A 15,400-nucleotide genomic window follows, 5' to 3' on the forward strand; every position below is an offset into this window, starting at 1 on the left:
ATTGTGAATTTATTTCATGCCTATGTATCGCTGGCTGGACAAAGCAATAAAGAATAAAGCTTTTGATGAAAAATCATGAGATCCGCCTAATCTGCTCCATTCCCAGAAGTGAATGCAGCAATCAATATTATGAATTTATTTCATGCCTTTGTATGGCTAGCTGGACAAAGCAATGAGCTTTTGATAAAAAATCAAGAAACCTGTCCAAATTGATTCTGCTCCATTCCCAGAAGTGAATGCAGTAACATTTGATTTATATTTTCATGATCGATCATGATCTTGATTTTGGACATGGTTATAAAGAAAATTTCGAAGACACATTTTGTCACCAGAAGTGGCACGATAATGTGAAAAAAAAGGAAAAGGAAAATGTGAAAATATTGACAAAAAGATGAAGGTATATATTATCATTACGATGGTAAAGGCCATTTGAGTTGTATTTATTGTACATCAGAGCATCTTACAAATAATGAGAAGAACATAGAAACACACTTTGCTTATGAAGATAGTGATTCTGATTATGGCCATATGGATGCTACTCATCTTGATATTGTTATTTTCTTTGCTAAAGCAAATGAAAGCATTGATCACCTAATTGATCATGAGAGTGTTGAAAAAAAATCTCATATTGATATTTACGTTTATATGAAAAATCTCTAATTTAAATTACGTTTATAATTATATATATATATATATATCTAATTTTTTTATTTCTTGTAATTATTTGGTTTGTCATGAAATTCATTCGCATATCTAATATATTTTTCATGTTATCATAACATTTATATAATTATGTTAAAATGATGTATGTCAATTAAAAAATATTTATGTCTCATATTTGAATATTTCTATTATTTTTTAATATTTTTATTTATTGTATATTTTCCTTTCACATGAGTATGTTTAATACTCTCAATTTAAGTGTTTAATAACATAAACATTTCATTTACTAAGTAATATAAAACAAATTCTTTACTTATTTTTATTAATTTTTGTTTTATTTGAAGAACTCTTTTGTTTTGCTAAAATAATTATTTCTCAACCATTGATTATATATGTTGATATTTGAAAAGTGATTTTAGATGTCTAAGGTATTTTTCATCTTATCATACCCTTAATTATACATTCGTTTTCCTTTGTGCGGTTTTTTTCAATAGTTTTTAAGACATACATTTGTTAATTTTTTAATATTTTTATTTGTTGTTTATTTTTATCATGTAGAATACTATTTCAGTATATTTTATCTAATTATTTTTTATTTTCTAACTCATTATATCAATCATACTGTAATTTTTTACTATAAATAACTTTTATTTACTACCATATCAAAATTTAATGTAATTGCCATGAATATTTTTTATTACCATCCAACATATATTGGAGTTCAAAAGATACAATATCGATGTTAACAAAATTTTATTATGTTTATTATTTGTTATTTGCGTCATTTTGATTAAGTAATGTATTATCATTTTTATTAGTGTATACAAAAAGAGATTCATTATAATTTAAAAAATTGAAGTAAACAAACATTTAAAATATATTTTAATTTGAATATTTGTTTTTCTTTAAATTTTTTAAAAATATATTCAAATTTTATCAACTAGGTTTCATTAATGTTTGCAGTTTGCAAATTTAATAAATGTTTTAGTACTCATGAAATTTTTATTTGGTATTCCAATCTAAAATGTAAACAATTATAAATTATTTCAAAATATTTGATATCGAAGAAACAACCATCCTCCTAATATTGAATATTTGATAATATTATGTTTCCTATACCGTAATTTTTTATTATTTTATAAAAATAATTAAAATTTATATTGAAGTAATAAGGAAACGGGTATGGGTATGAGTACGAGATTATATCCGTTACCCGGTGAGGATGAAGATGTCATAAAACTTTAATACCCGTGTGGTTTGGGTATGGGATGTGGATGAAATTTTTTGATGAAAATGGGTATGGGATAGTGAAACCCATCCCTGGCTCGCCCGGTTGTCATTCCTATTTCTTATACACTGTAAAATGGGTGCCAATATTAAAATCTAACTATTCACTTTTACAAAAAATTTATATTTTTCCTTCCTTTTCATATTATATAACGTGTAACTTTAACAATTACTTAATCAACTATCAAACTTACTATGGAGAGATTAAAAAGAAAATTAATCAATTGAAATAAAATAGATAAGTAATTATACCTGTAAATGATAGTAAAATATTTATTACATACTTTATTATTGAAAGGTAATGATAATTATGTTTGTAGATACTTAATTATTATTTATATTGATATAGCTATTACACATGTAGCATTTTATTTAATAGTCTAAAATTATTAAACAAAAATTTTATTATTGATATTCATTTAAGCATAGAGTAATAACATGTAATTATTAGATTACAATCATCCAAATAAGATATATTGAAATACAAATTTACACAACTTAATAAAAAAAATTAGAATTTTTCAAAAAGTTTGGTTACAAAAAGTTTAATCATTTATAAAAAAAATAATATTATTTAACCATACATGATCAATAATAACAATACAATTTTCTTAAATTAAACGTGCATATTAATTTTGAATGGTTGTGGGATCATTTCACTATCCCTTATATGATTTAGTTACTCCCACCTTTTTAATTAATCTCATTTATCACACTTAACTATTTCAAGTTCTTTAGTACACAAATGAAAAAGAATTAAAGAGGTATTTATGCAGCTACCATATATATATATATATATATATATATATATATATATATATATATATATATATATATATATATATATATATATTAGCCAATTGGCCAAGTAATTAGCGAAAAACATTCTTTTAATTGCAAACACACTTAATGAATGCAAACACACTCTGTGTTGTTGGGTTTGGTCAACTTAATGAAAAAGACCATTACATGTAAATCTGCTAACATTATTTCTTTTCAACACGTTTTTCTCAATTATTATACTATCATAAAGGACATTATTATGATGCTCTGCCCACCCAAAAACGTGTCACCAAATTTACAATCGCATACAAATATATTATTATCGTGGAAACAAAAATTATTTTAAGCCAACTCGGCTTCTAAAGTAATTTTGCATGTAATTGTAAAATTCTAAATTTGTAAAACTCCAATGAAGAAGTGGCAAAATACAATGCATAAATGATTCATGTAATGTACTAATTGAAATAATACAAGGGTCCCTAAAAGGTTGAAAAAAAAATAATAATGGGAAAAGCTGAGTAGGTAGGTCTCATCATGTGTACCGTTACATAGAAAAGTAATGAAGTTTGTTGAATGGTGACCTAAAAAATTAAATGTTAGTAGGATGGTAGAATATATACATATATATATATATATATATATATGATGGATACGTTGTGCTACAAATAACACATCACTTCATGATCGCAATTTAGGTATCTATTAATTATTGAGCTCCCATGCCCTTTTTTCATCTCACCCTCTTTTTTTTTCACAGTTTATCCATTTACTTTTTTCATACCAACAACTATCACTCTCGTTTTTTCTTCTTCTTTTTTCTCTATAAAAGACAATCCCATAAACATCCTAAAGTACAAAGCAACCCCAATAGTTTTAAGTCTTCATGGTATGTACACAACCAATAAAAAAGAACAGAAAAACAAAACTATTAACAACAGAGTAGGCATGTTTCAAACTTTTCTTTTATCATTTATTGGTTCTATTTCGGTAATTATTACTGTAAGGGTGAGTTCAGATTTTACGTGAAATACAGAAAATAAAATTATAAAATTATTATCCTAAAAGGTTAAGTTTGATTTCAACTTATAACTCATTTATATTTTGTTTCTATAATATAAGATTAGTAAATAATTAACGGTTTAAGTTTTATGTTAATTGGAAAAAAAATTATAAATTTATTGTCTTCAAAATTTAGACTAAAGTTGGTATAAATCTATCGTATAAATGGATTAATATTTCTTGTCCCTTAACTTTTAGTGAAAATTTAAATTAGTTATTTTTCAAAATTTTGAATCAATTTAGTCTCGTATTTTAAGAAATGCGTGAATTTAGTCATTTTAACTGACTTTGTTAAATATATTTCATGTTTCAAACACATTCTCAGCTAATATTAAAGTAAAAATGTCCCAAATGTTTTAAACAACTCAAATGGTATTATGAAACGCGTTTCAAACATCAAATATATTTAACAAAAAATTAATTTAAATGACTAAATCTACAAATTTCTAAAGTTAGAGGACTAAATTGGAACAAAGTTTCAAAGATGGACTAATTTCAATTTTCAATGAAAGTTAAAAGATCAAAAATATATTTAACCCTATATAAATTAGACTCCTACATAACACATTTAAATTTTGTTTTTCCAATGAAAGATTTGTAAATAATCAATCATGATTCTTCAAAAAGTATGGATGACAATGTGGGTGGATCACCCCATTTTGACTCGCACAAAGCAAGTTAGGTCAGTTTGTCTCACATAAAAAATACGGATTAATTTCTCTTGTTTGCCCTACATAATGTTTAGCTCGTAACCCACATAAGAATTTTAATAACTTTGTTTTCATTTAATCAAATTAGTAGAAATAATAATTTCTTAATTTCTTAAAACTATACATATTATGAATTATGTAGGATGAACCTAAATATGTATATTTTGAGTGGAATAATTTTAGGTTTGGAGCGGTACCTTGTTATATTTAATAAATATTTAAATTGAAATCAAGTTGATTGACAAAAATAAATACCAAATATTATAATTATTTTGTAACACTTTTAATGAACTATAATACTAGAAAGTGTGTAAAAGACTTTAGTTAGTTGAAGAAATAAAACTAATGATATCTCACATTCTAAAGTATTAAATGCTTAACTCTTAAGAAATAAAAATACACAGAAAAATACTAAGTACGTCTGTGATCTTCTTTAATTAATGAGCGTAAGATATTAGTTAACCGAACAAGGCCTGTTTTTTTTTTTATCAAATATATATTTATTATCAAGTCATGCAAAAAACATTAATCTAAATTAAAAAAAAAAATTGTGTACCGTTAATTATGAAATACATGTAACGAAACAGTTATAAATCTTGTAATGTGGTACAAGATTAAGTTAGATTAAGATGAGTAGAAAGTTTAGCATCCGCGACAAAACAGAGAATATCGTGAATCTAAACTAATGGAATTGACGTGAATCTGAATCCAAATCCCTGTGCAAGACGAAGAAGGTCTACGTGTCTTAAACAGTTGGTAAAGTTGGGAAAGAGAACCGAATCCCAGGAATCAAATTACTACTTCATTTTTTACTAACAGTAACACTTTTTTGGTGGCGGAGAAAGGGTGAATCTATTACGTATTAGGTTTTATTTTATCCACGTTTGCGAGATAAGAAAATACGCGGAAAGGGGAAGAAGAAGGACACGAAGACAGGGGAACAGGAACATGGTGTTGAACTGTACTGGGTGGAACTGTATCATTTGCATCCATGGATCCAAAACTAATTAATTAATTAATTATACAAATTAGAGAAGAAAGAAAGAGCGAGAGATTCGGAATCTGAATGTAATTTCATTTCATTTGCAGGGTTCTGTAGTCCAAAGGGCTGGTTTTCAAGCCCAAGAAATCGAAGCCAGTGGCAGAAGAAGCGTTGGCATTAGCAGTGATGGCATTGAGGGCACAGCTACAGTCTTTGCTGTTTTGCAAACCCAAACTGCAGGCAAAGCAAAGGCTTCTCCCAATACTCTTCGATTCCTCTTCATCGCCATCGCCACCCTCCTCCCGCTCGTGATGGGGGGGACTGATGCTTAGCTCAAGGTTCAAGTCAGGGCAGCGTTCCGATGTGGGACTTTTGGAATCCTTAACCTCCACGAACAACACGTTGTTGTCCTTTTCCTCTTGTTTAGGAGCAAAACATATGGTGGCTGCGCCGGCTGATTCCTGGGCTTGATTGTGACGGGGAGAGTCGTTGAGAGACCTGTGAGTTGCAGGGTCAATCCCTCTGCTCAAAAGCTTCCTTCTTATGTGAGTGTTCCAGTAATTCTTTATCTCATTGTCCGTTCTCCCCGGCAATCTCCCAGCTATCAGAGACCACCTATATATATATATAATTTGGAACAATCTCATCAATAAACAAACAAATGGGTGTTTATCATTACGATTTACGATTACTACTATGTATAAATATCTTACTTGTTCCCGAGGAGACTATGGAGTTTGATGATGAGCTCGTCTTCTTCTTCCGTGAAATTGCCGCGTTTGAGGTCAGGGCGGAGGTAGTTGATCCAGCGGAGGCGGCAGCTCTTGCCGCAGCGGAGAAGGCCGGCGGCTTTGGGGAGAGAGCGCCAGCAACCTTCGCCGTGAGCTCTGATGTAAGCTATGAGGCGATCGTCTTCTTCTTTGGTCCATGCACCTTTGTTTGTGTGTGCTTTCTCACAACAAGGAGACCTTCCCATGCTGCTTCTTCTTCCACTCTGAGATGAAGGATTATTGAATGATTGTTGTTTTAATGGGTGGGTTTGGAATCACTCTCTCTGGCTCTGGTGTGGTGGAACAATAAGGGTGGCCGGCCCTGGGAGGTGATTTTTATAGGCTTTTGACTGAAAAGAAAAAGTGATTACTGATATTGGTGCTTCTAGATGTGAGTTGGTGAGATAGGTTAGAGGAGAGTGGCTGGTACCTTTCCCTCTCTTTGAATTCATTTCATGAGATCATATTATTATAAACATTGGCTATGGGTTTAAAGTATGGGCAAGGCAAGACAAGAAGATGTGAACTTTCCCCCTTTTTGCATAAACTAATATCAATTCTTTTTCAATAATGTCCTCCTAACATGTGATGCTGTTGCTATTACCGTAAGGACTATGCTACTTCCGCATTTAATCACTTTAAATTATATGCATCATTTGCAAGATTTTTTTTTTTTATAAAATATTTATAACATAATTTATTTTCGTATTTTCCACTGTTAACTAACCACCCAAATAATTAGTATACCGTTTAATAAAATAGATATCGTATCCATATAGTCAATCTCGTTGAATCAAAAACAGAGTTAATAATATTAATAACATAAATGTTTAATATTGGCATGAGTGGTGGAAGTGAGATATTGGATATTGTGAAAAAGGAAAAAAAAAAAAGAAAAGAAAAAGATTTAGTGATTTAAGTAAGTTGGTTGTTGTGAGGTTCCTGGAAAGAAATGTATCCGTAGTTTGGGTATTCATGTGTGAAAGCATAGAGATGGTAATGGTAGTTGCTGTTGTTTATTATATTGGTTTGGTGCATTATGATGCATGAGAGAGATAGAGAGAGAGAGAGAGAGAGTGAGTATGTGTGACAGGGACGGGTTTCTAGAAGAGTTGGAAGTTGGGTTGAAGGGAAGGGTGATGGTGATGATGATAATTGATTGATCAAAGAGAAGAAAAGAGAAAGATAAAATGATAGAATGTATGGTAGTGGTTTGCTTCACCTTCCACTTTCCCCTTTTTTTTTTCTTTGCCCCCAAACTTCTGCTCCAAGTTTCGCTATTGCCAACCAAATCCCAAATTTTATCTTTTCTCTTTCAATCCATCATGCATGGATATTTTATTTTTCAATCACTCACATTTAATTTTCGGTTGTGTCTTCTTCTTTGGTGAATATGATTGGAGGTAGATGGTGAAGAGTTAGTAGCATAGGTAAAAGTTGGTTTCAAGTAGGGAGAAGAGAAGATTGGGAAATTATTTATTATCTCACACTCCTTCCAATTCTACTCCCACTCTACTCTCGGTTACACGTTCAACAACAACACCAACAAAATAATGAAGCTGCACACACTTTACAAAAACCAACTACTTTTTTTCAATACACTCTTTCCTTATAACAACAACACATTCATTTGTATAGGGGACACTGCTTGGTTGGTCTGCACCAAACTCAAAAATATAAAAGAGGAAGATCAAACCGAATCAATAAATTGATTTTGGTTGATTCGTACATATGGATCAATCAAATAAATACACTCTGGTCTGAATCTTAGGTTTCTTCATTTAATAGCTTTTCAGATACAAAAATAATTTCTTTCTCAGAAAAAAACATTCATCTCTCAGCTTCCCCATCTTGGTCCTTTTTCATTCTTATTTTTTGGCTATTTTTTACGTTCTGGTCTAAATCTTTGTCTTTCTCTTACAATTCTGATTTCTTTTCGTCTCAAACGCTACCCTAGTAAGGTAGCCAACCTTTAATTTATTGATGAGGACAGAGCTTTGAAAATTTTTAATTCCTTACGATCTTTCATATTTAGGTTGTCTTCCTCACACATTCCGTTTGGTCCTAGAAAACTTCCCTGTTGGTTTCCTAGATTGCAGTGCAATTGTTTAATTACAATACTTTTGAATTTACATGACCAAACTAAGAAAGCAAGTGGTGGGCTATGGCTGATAAAAAGCTCATTTGACCTTAACTTCTAAGTAGACAACCCTCCTAATGGGTGGGTTTCAAAACGCTTTCACTTTTTGCACCCGTGATTATTAATCGCACCCCTTAAACTTTATAATGAAATCTTACTATGATGACTTTCGCATTACTTATTCCGAAATCTTTCAGAACAATAAATCTTGAAAATTCTGAAGCATGCATGATTTTGAAATTTTAGTCTTTCTATATGGGTGCCATCAGCAATCGTAGAGTGGAGAAAGAAAAAGCCTTTTTTTTATAAAGTTAAACCAAACAAATAATTAATCTTGAGCGGTTAGAATTTTTTGTCCAATTTTTTTTATTAGGTTAAGTTGTAAACAACACCCATACTTGCAATAATTTAAACAAGTTGAATTGTGGGGGAAAACGTGTGGTGAACCTCCCTAGTTGTCCTTAATAAACGAATACCTCAATGAGGAGAGTGGGAATCTCTTATATTATTTTAAAAATAGCCATTACTTCCGAGTTTAGTATAAGAATTAAGAAAACCAGACAACGGATTTGTGCTTTGTAGGTATGTTGAGGGGGAATAAAATAAAGAGAAGGAAGCTTTACTTTACAGAAATGCGACACGTGATGGAACCCAAATACTTTATATTAACCATATACAAATTACGAGTTTGAATTCTCTATTGAATTTTATCTGTTAATTTTTAGTGTGTCTATAAAATATATTGATTGTCGTTAATTTTAAAATTTTAAAATATATTAAAATTATCTTTAAAACATCAAAACAGTTTATTTTTAATGCTCAACAAAAGAAGACAGCACAATAAACTGAGTAGAAAAACTGGATTCAAAAATGACTTTTTGTTGCGTCATCTAGTTTTACAATGAAGTGATGTTGATTAGGAAGAAGAAGAAATGGTGTGCAAGGAATTGCAGAAAATGATTGTTTGAGGGTATAGTAGTAGTGAGAGCCAGCAGAGCAAAAAAAGAGTGTGTGATGTGCTTAGGTACTTGTGGGAGGGTGTCCTAAGAATCCTTACCAACCTCTTTGGTTGTCCTTCCAATGTGGGTCTCCCCAAACCCCAACCTTTTCCGATATGTCTCCTTCACAGACACGTATAGGACTATAGGGTGGATAAAAAGTTAATACCTATCATTCGTCATTCCACAAATATGTTCCTCACATACGACAACTATTTTTATGGAGTTTGGTAACATTATTGTCATTCACACACACCAACTACAGATACAGATCTATCTTTGCCTCTCTCACTTTCCCTTCTTCTCCTTTCTATCTTCTTTTCCATTTCTTTCCTTTTCAAAACTAACACCTTCTTACTTTTTTACCACTATTTTCTTTCTACACAACAATCAAAAAATGTTTCATAAAATGTATAGAATCAACAAACCAAATCATTGTGTCGTGCATTTTATGTCGTTAAGTTAATCATGTATGTGATTTTGCTTTCAAGTCATCTTTTTACAAGCATGTATACTACATGATTAACAAATAAATTAGTGTAACTTAATCATATCCCAATAATTGTTATTTTCACCCTTAATCCCCTATTTGCATGCAAAACTCTCAGAAGAAGAAAAAAGAGGAAACTGATAAAGAATTTTGTTATTTAGCTGGTGAAGCTCTCCACTGTAGTTCTATTTGGATACGACCATTCTTGGAGTCTATAAGATGGTGCCTTTCGTTGATTCTATTATTCGTAACAACGTCCGCAAGCCTAATGTCAGCATAACCCAAAGATTCCTAACATCGTAAAAAAAAAAATCACAATGAATGTAAAGATAATAACTAATGATTAATTAACACTTATTTAAGATACCAAAACTCTATTACTCTTGGAACAAGGGTTAACAGAAAATCTAAATTTAAAAATTCATGTACCTTCTGACGTAGAAGACTGCGTGACGAGGTGCTAACAACTTCCACATGTAATTTATCATTAGTGGGAGGGTCTTCCACCAAAAATTGGAACTCTTCTTCCCACCTTGGATCTCTATTCTTTTTTATTATCTATAAATTGCAATGATAAACATGCATTTATCAATATCATATCACACAAAAACTAAGTTGATCGTAACATGTATTAATACATATACCTTCGTTCTTCTCTCTTCTCCTCTGAAAATAAGGCGTACGTGTGGATTGGTATGGTACTTTCCCTCAACATCTTGAGCTTCATGGATTATAACTACAAGTAAACCTCCACCTGGAGGAGTCCCTTGTGGAGGACTCTTTGTTGGGTGTGGCTCCTTAAAACTTTTCGCCAATTCTTCGTCCCTAAATGGTTTATATGTCAATTCTATAACAATTTGTCCTCGAGATTTCTCGTTCTGAGCATCCTTTGGATTCATGTTTTTCAAAAGTTCAAGAGTGAAAACTTTAGGTTCATCAACCTTAAGGTCTTTCAAATGAATCATATTCATACCCATCTTGTCATGCTTCCCAACCTAAGTGTGCAAAAACAAATATTCAAATCACATATTATATATAAAGAGAGAGAGAATAAAAGTTGTAGAAATGGACCTGTTCCCAGTCAAAAACTTGAAACTCTAAAGCTTGAGTCTCAGGATCTTTAACAACCAAACTAAATTCTTCGTTCCATTCAGGATTCAAGTTCTTATGCTTTACAGTAGTTTTTTTCGATGTCAAATTGTCCTCGGTAAGTGTTAACTGCACATAAGGGTCAGATGCACCAAGAAGATCTTTCTTCTTTAACTTCATTGCTCTTATAACCTTTGTATTTAAAATTCCAACAGGCCTCTTCTGTGCTCTAAATTTCCGTCACAGTTCATTAATATCAAAGACCAAAAAAGTTTCATGAACACGTAAGATAAAAAAAAAATTGCAGATAATGCATAAACATACTTCGATGGATCTATAACTGGAATATCTAATGTTTTCGGCCATAGATACATATTTGCAACTTGATCTTTGATAATCTCCTGAAAACAATGGTGTTATAAAATTGTTTGAAAATCACACATCTTTCATTAACTCGTAATAACTAAACATAAACAGGTAAAAAAAATACACACATAACCTAATTTTCATTTTCAAACAACTTTAATCTTCTATAAGAAGATCATTAATATTTTTTTTTTCTACGATGAATGAATACATTTTTCTTTTCTATTCATCTCATCGATTTTTAATATGTTTACTCTCATTTATTTTACTATTTTTATGTAACATTGTTACTTATAATATCTCAAAATATTATACTCACAACACAAGTCATCATTGTTTCATTTTTACAAAATATATAATCAACTTTAACTCAATTACAAAATCTGGAAAAAGAATGAAATGACAATAGGAAATATTAGTTGCGTACCTGAACGAACTTGTAAAGTACAGGAATAGACATAAGATCAGCCCCTACAAGCTTCAGCCCAAAGTCAACATATGGCTACATGAAAAAAATGCCAAAGTAAAAGTGTAAATGTAATAATTTAAGTGTTGTAATAAAAACAAATCATTTTTGCAAAGAATAATCATAGGTGTTAATCATGGACATAAACTATCTTAACTCTCAAAGTAAAAAAAAAGTTTGTCTTATTACAATATTACATAGTTTGTCTCCAATTATTTAGGCCTTTTCTTCCTGCACCCATAATTATTAATTGCACTCCAATACTACAAACAAAAAGACTAAAATATCCTTTCTCTATGCACCACTCTCTGTTACTGCCGCCATTATCTTTGCTGCACTCTTTGAAGGAAGATGAAGGCGAGAAAGAGATAAGTGGGTTGGTTTAGAAGCTTCTGTACATAAAATATTTTTTCAAATGTAGTGTATGTGTTTCGAAAAGCACGTTTTAGAATGATATTCTTGAAACTTAATATATAACAAATCTCGTGTTCTGGAAAATTTATTTCAGATTTTTTTTTTTTCATTCTGGAAAGTATCTCATGTTAAGGAAATCTTATTCTAGGAAGTTCACTCAAAATGCATTTCATATGTTCCGAAAAATTTGTTTTAGATATTTGTTCTGAAAATCTTGATCCAAAAATTTTGGAAATTTTTCATGATGGAGGTCGCTTTTTTAAATTAAGAATTATGGGGTGTAGTTAGAAATTATAAGGTTCAAGAAGAAAAAGTCCATTATTTATATCATCCGCTAATCCGCTAAGGGCAATTGCTTCCTCACCTCATGAAATTTCTTCTCCCACCCATCAAAATGCTTTCGGTCAAAAGAAGGGAATGTTTCACTTCAAAAACAAAAATTTAAAATTGTTTATTATGTTTCGAAAAATAAATTTCAGAAATGATGGGTGCATGAAGAAAAATTAAGGGGTGCATGAAGTAATTGCCTCCGCTGAGATATGGTGGGAGAATCATATACCCAATAAAAAGTCCAATCACCCTACTCCTTTAGTGCTCAAACAAAAATAAAAGGGAAAATAAATGTCATTTTATAAGATTCCATTGCTGAAAAAAAAAGAAAACCTAATTTTGGAAAAGCATTTTCAGTTACAAAACGTTTAATGTCTTAACGACTTTTATGGATAATTTTGATGTACGAAGTGCAATTTATGTCACTAAGCGGTATGAAAACAAGTTACCAACTATGGCATCTCTCATAAATAACATTCATTGACTAAACTTCGATCTTAAAGTTTTCAAAAGTGACGACAATACAAAATATGTATAATAAATTTTTCTTCAAAATTTAACCACTTCCAACAATAAAATATTGCATTGTATTTGTACATTATTTTTACATGTATTAAAGTGATTAGTGGGTATGGAAAGCAATCGAGAAATAAATTCAAACCTTTTCCATGAGAGACACAAAAATGTTGGCAAAGCATGGAAAACTTGGAACCAAAGGTTTCAAAGTAATACGCGGTATAGCAAAAACATGCAGATCCATCACCTGCAGAAATTTAAAATTCCCAGAATGAAGAAACATTCTATCTCAGTTTATTTACTTCAACACAATGAAATGTTCACCTGCACAGTTGCTTTCAACCCAAATTTCTTAACTGCAACAATGATATTAGGATTTGCTGCCCATTTTACAGAAAGCTCCATGATTAACTCTTTCTCTTCAGTCTCGTAAACTTTCATCCCTGTTCAGAGTAAATCATGCATTTGAAAACAAACGTGACAAAATTCATAAACAGTATATCATACAAGTTCTTTACAAATAAATCAATTGCATAAAATGAAGTAATTTATAAAGGTGGTTCAGAATCAGGAAAACTAGTGAAAATTAACATCAGTAATTTCTTCGTTATCTTGCAGAAACTAAATGGTTTTTATCTAACCTTGAAAAGTTGGCGGCAAAGATCCTAGTGTTAGTTCTTCGAACTCAACAGCATCAATTTTATATTGTGGTATCTGCTCTTCAATTATAGGCTTTGCAATTGTCTCTGCTGTCTTACATATAGCCTGAAAAACCAAATGCTCAAATAATCAAAAAACGAAATTAATTAGATTTTAACTGTTAAAGTTCAAGAAATGTGCTTCAAAAAATGAACACCTTATTTAGATATGGCCACATATATTCAATAAGTTTGTTAAGCCAATCAACCTGAAGAAAAAAAAAACCAATGAATGGTTGTGTAATTGCACAGAAAGACTCGTAACAAAGAGGTAAAAAACGCAATCAATTGCTTACCCGATCGAAGTCTGGATTCTTTATCCAAAGTGGTATTTCAGGAATCATTCGATCTACAGTTTCTGAATCTTCCTCGGTCAATGGTTTAATTTTAGGATCCTATCCAAGGCCACAGTGCATAAGTGCAAAACTTAAACAATTGTAGGAAAAAAGAAGGCCAAGATTATACAGATTCATAATATTATGAATGTGTATAAAAGAAAGGAGTTGAAACCCATTTAGAGGAATGTAATTCTTACCTTCACATCACTGGGTTGAACATAAATAAAGAGATAATAACCGATGGCAAGACCCATGGAAATCCCAAATCCAAAGCCAAAAAAACCAAATATGGTGCCGAAGAAACCCATCTCGATCGATTCTCAAAATTGTTTTGATCACAATCTCTGTTCTTCTTTTTGTTCTTCTTTTCTCTCTCTCCTTTGCCCTATGTTAAAAGTAAATCACCTCACAAATACGCCTCTACCAATGTCTTTCAGCTCTCATCGGATCACCATTCCTACGTTCAAACAAAGACGTGAAAAACGAACTTTGTCTTACCCTAAAAAAGAACACTATTTTTACTAAATAAATAAAATCAAATTATAGTTACAAATACTGATAAGGATTTAACGCAATTAAATACATTATTTTTATTAGTTACTGTGCCATTTATTTATTTATTCATTCCTGCTAACATATATCTAAAAAAAATGGATAATGCCATATTTGAAAAAAAAAATCTCTTATTATTTTAATTGCCTCGTCTGTCACCTAAGTTAAAAAATCACGTGTAATTTTAAAAAAAAATCCTTAAATTATTATGTTATACTATCATGTCTTAATTTCTACACTAGAATATCATGTAATAGATCGGGACATTTAGATATTCACTTTCTTTTATTTTTATTCTATTTTTAAAATTTACTCTCTATAATTTTTTTTTTGAAATTAAATTATATATGATGTTAACTTTAACATTAAATGAATTCCGACATAAATAATTATTAATAAAATATCGTAAAAAACTTAAAAGTGTTAACAACGGTAATAAATCATTTATTTGATACACACCAAAATTTATCATTCACGTATGTTCAAAACAAACAACGAAAAATAATTTAAACGAATGACAAAATTCAATATGAAGAAAATATAATTTTTTTTCATAAAAAAAAATACAATCTTTCTATCACAAAAGAATTTAGAAAATATTAAATATATATATATATATATATATATATATATATATTTTTATTTTTTATTTTTTTCAAAAACTAAAAGGAGTACTTTTTAAATTTTAATCGAAAAACTTGTTTATTTCTTGTAGAGACCCTCTAAATTTTAATGTATTTTTTTATGTA

The 15,400-nt window shown here is 30.3% G+C and overlaps 2 protein-coding genes across 3 annotated transcripts; both read right to left on the reverse strand.

The window, feature by feature from the left end:
* Positions 1-5,451: 5,451 nt before the first annotated feature.
* LOC114196179 (myb-related protein 308-like) lies at positions 5,452-6,695 on the reverse strand. Its single transcript, XM_028086734.2, has 2 exons — positions 6,198-6,695; positions 5,452-6,099 (listed from the first exon to the last, which is right to left on the reverse strand). Exons 1-2 carry the CDS (start codon positions 6,458-6,460, stop codon positions 5,577-5,579), a joined length of 786 nt encoding a protein of 261 aa, XP_027942535.1. The 5' UTR covers positions 6,461-6,695; the 3' UTR covers positions 5,452-5,576.
* A 2,692-nt stretch (positions 6,696-9,387) lies between these two features.
* LOC114164376 (synaptotagmin-2-like) lies at positions 9,388-14,585 on the reverse strand. Of its 2 annotated transcripts, XM_028049024.2 has the most exons (12): positions 14,297-14,585; positions 14,058-14,156; positions 13,920-13,970; positions 13,705-13,828; positions 13,388-13,506; positions 13,209-13,310; positions 11,765-11,839; positions 11,296-11,372; positions 10,954-11,200; positions 10,527-10,877; positions 10,312-10,440; positions 9,392-10,173 (listed from the first exon to the last, which is right to left on the reverse strand). In XM_028049024.2, the coding sequence occupies exons 1-12, from the start codon at positions 14,405-14,407 to the stop codon at positions 10,036-10,038; spliced, it is 1,623 nt and encodes a 540-aa protein (XP_027904825.1). In that variant the 5' UTR covers positions 14,408-14,585; the 3' UTR covers positions 9,392-10,035. The 2 variants fall into 2 exon arrangements, with proteins under 2 accessions (XP_027904826.1, XP_027904825.1); XM_028049025.2 differs by lacking the exon at positions 13,920-13,970 and having other exon boundaries at positions 9,388-10,173.
* Positions 14,586-15,400: the final 815 nt, after the last annotated feature.

This window comes from Vigna unguiculata, chromosome 9 (genome assembly GCF_037176805.1).
Source record: "Vigna unguiculata cultivar grain cowpea cultivar isolate G323 ecotype 2 chromosome 9, ASM3717680v1, whole genome shotgun sequence".
NCBI classification, from domain to species: Eukaryota; Viridiplantae; Streptophyta; class Magnoliopsida; order Fabales; family Fabaceae; genus Vigna; species Vigna unguiculata.

Bases quoted from the DNA above. Each gene is read 5' to 3' on its own strand.
- LOC114196179 (XM_028086734.2), bottom strand. From the start codon at position 6,460: ATGGGAAGGTCTCCTTGTTGTGAGAAAGCACACACAAACAAAGGTGCA. The intron at 6,100-6,197 runs GTAAGATATTTA...ATATATATATAG, and splicing joins CATAGTCTCCTCGGGAACAA to GTGGTCTCTGATAGCTGGGA.
- LOC114164376 (XM_028049024.2), bottom strand. From the start codon at position 14,407: ATGGGTTTCTTCGGCACCATATTTGGTTTTTTTGGCTTTGGATTTGGG. The intron at 13,311-13,387 runs GTGAACATTTCA...AAATTTCTGCAG, and splicing joins GGTTGAAAGCAACTGTGCAG to GTGATGGATCTGCATGTTTT. The intron at 11,373-11,764 runs GTACGCAACTAA...CATTGTTTTCAG, and splicing joins TACTTTACAAGTTCGTTCAG to GAGATTATCAAAGATCAAGT.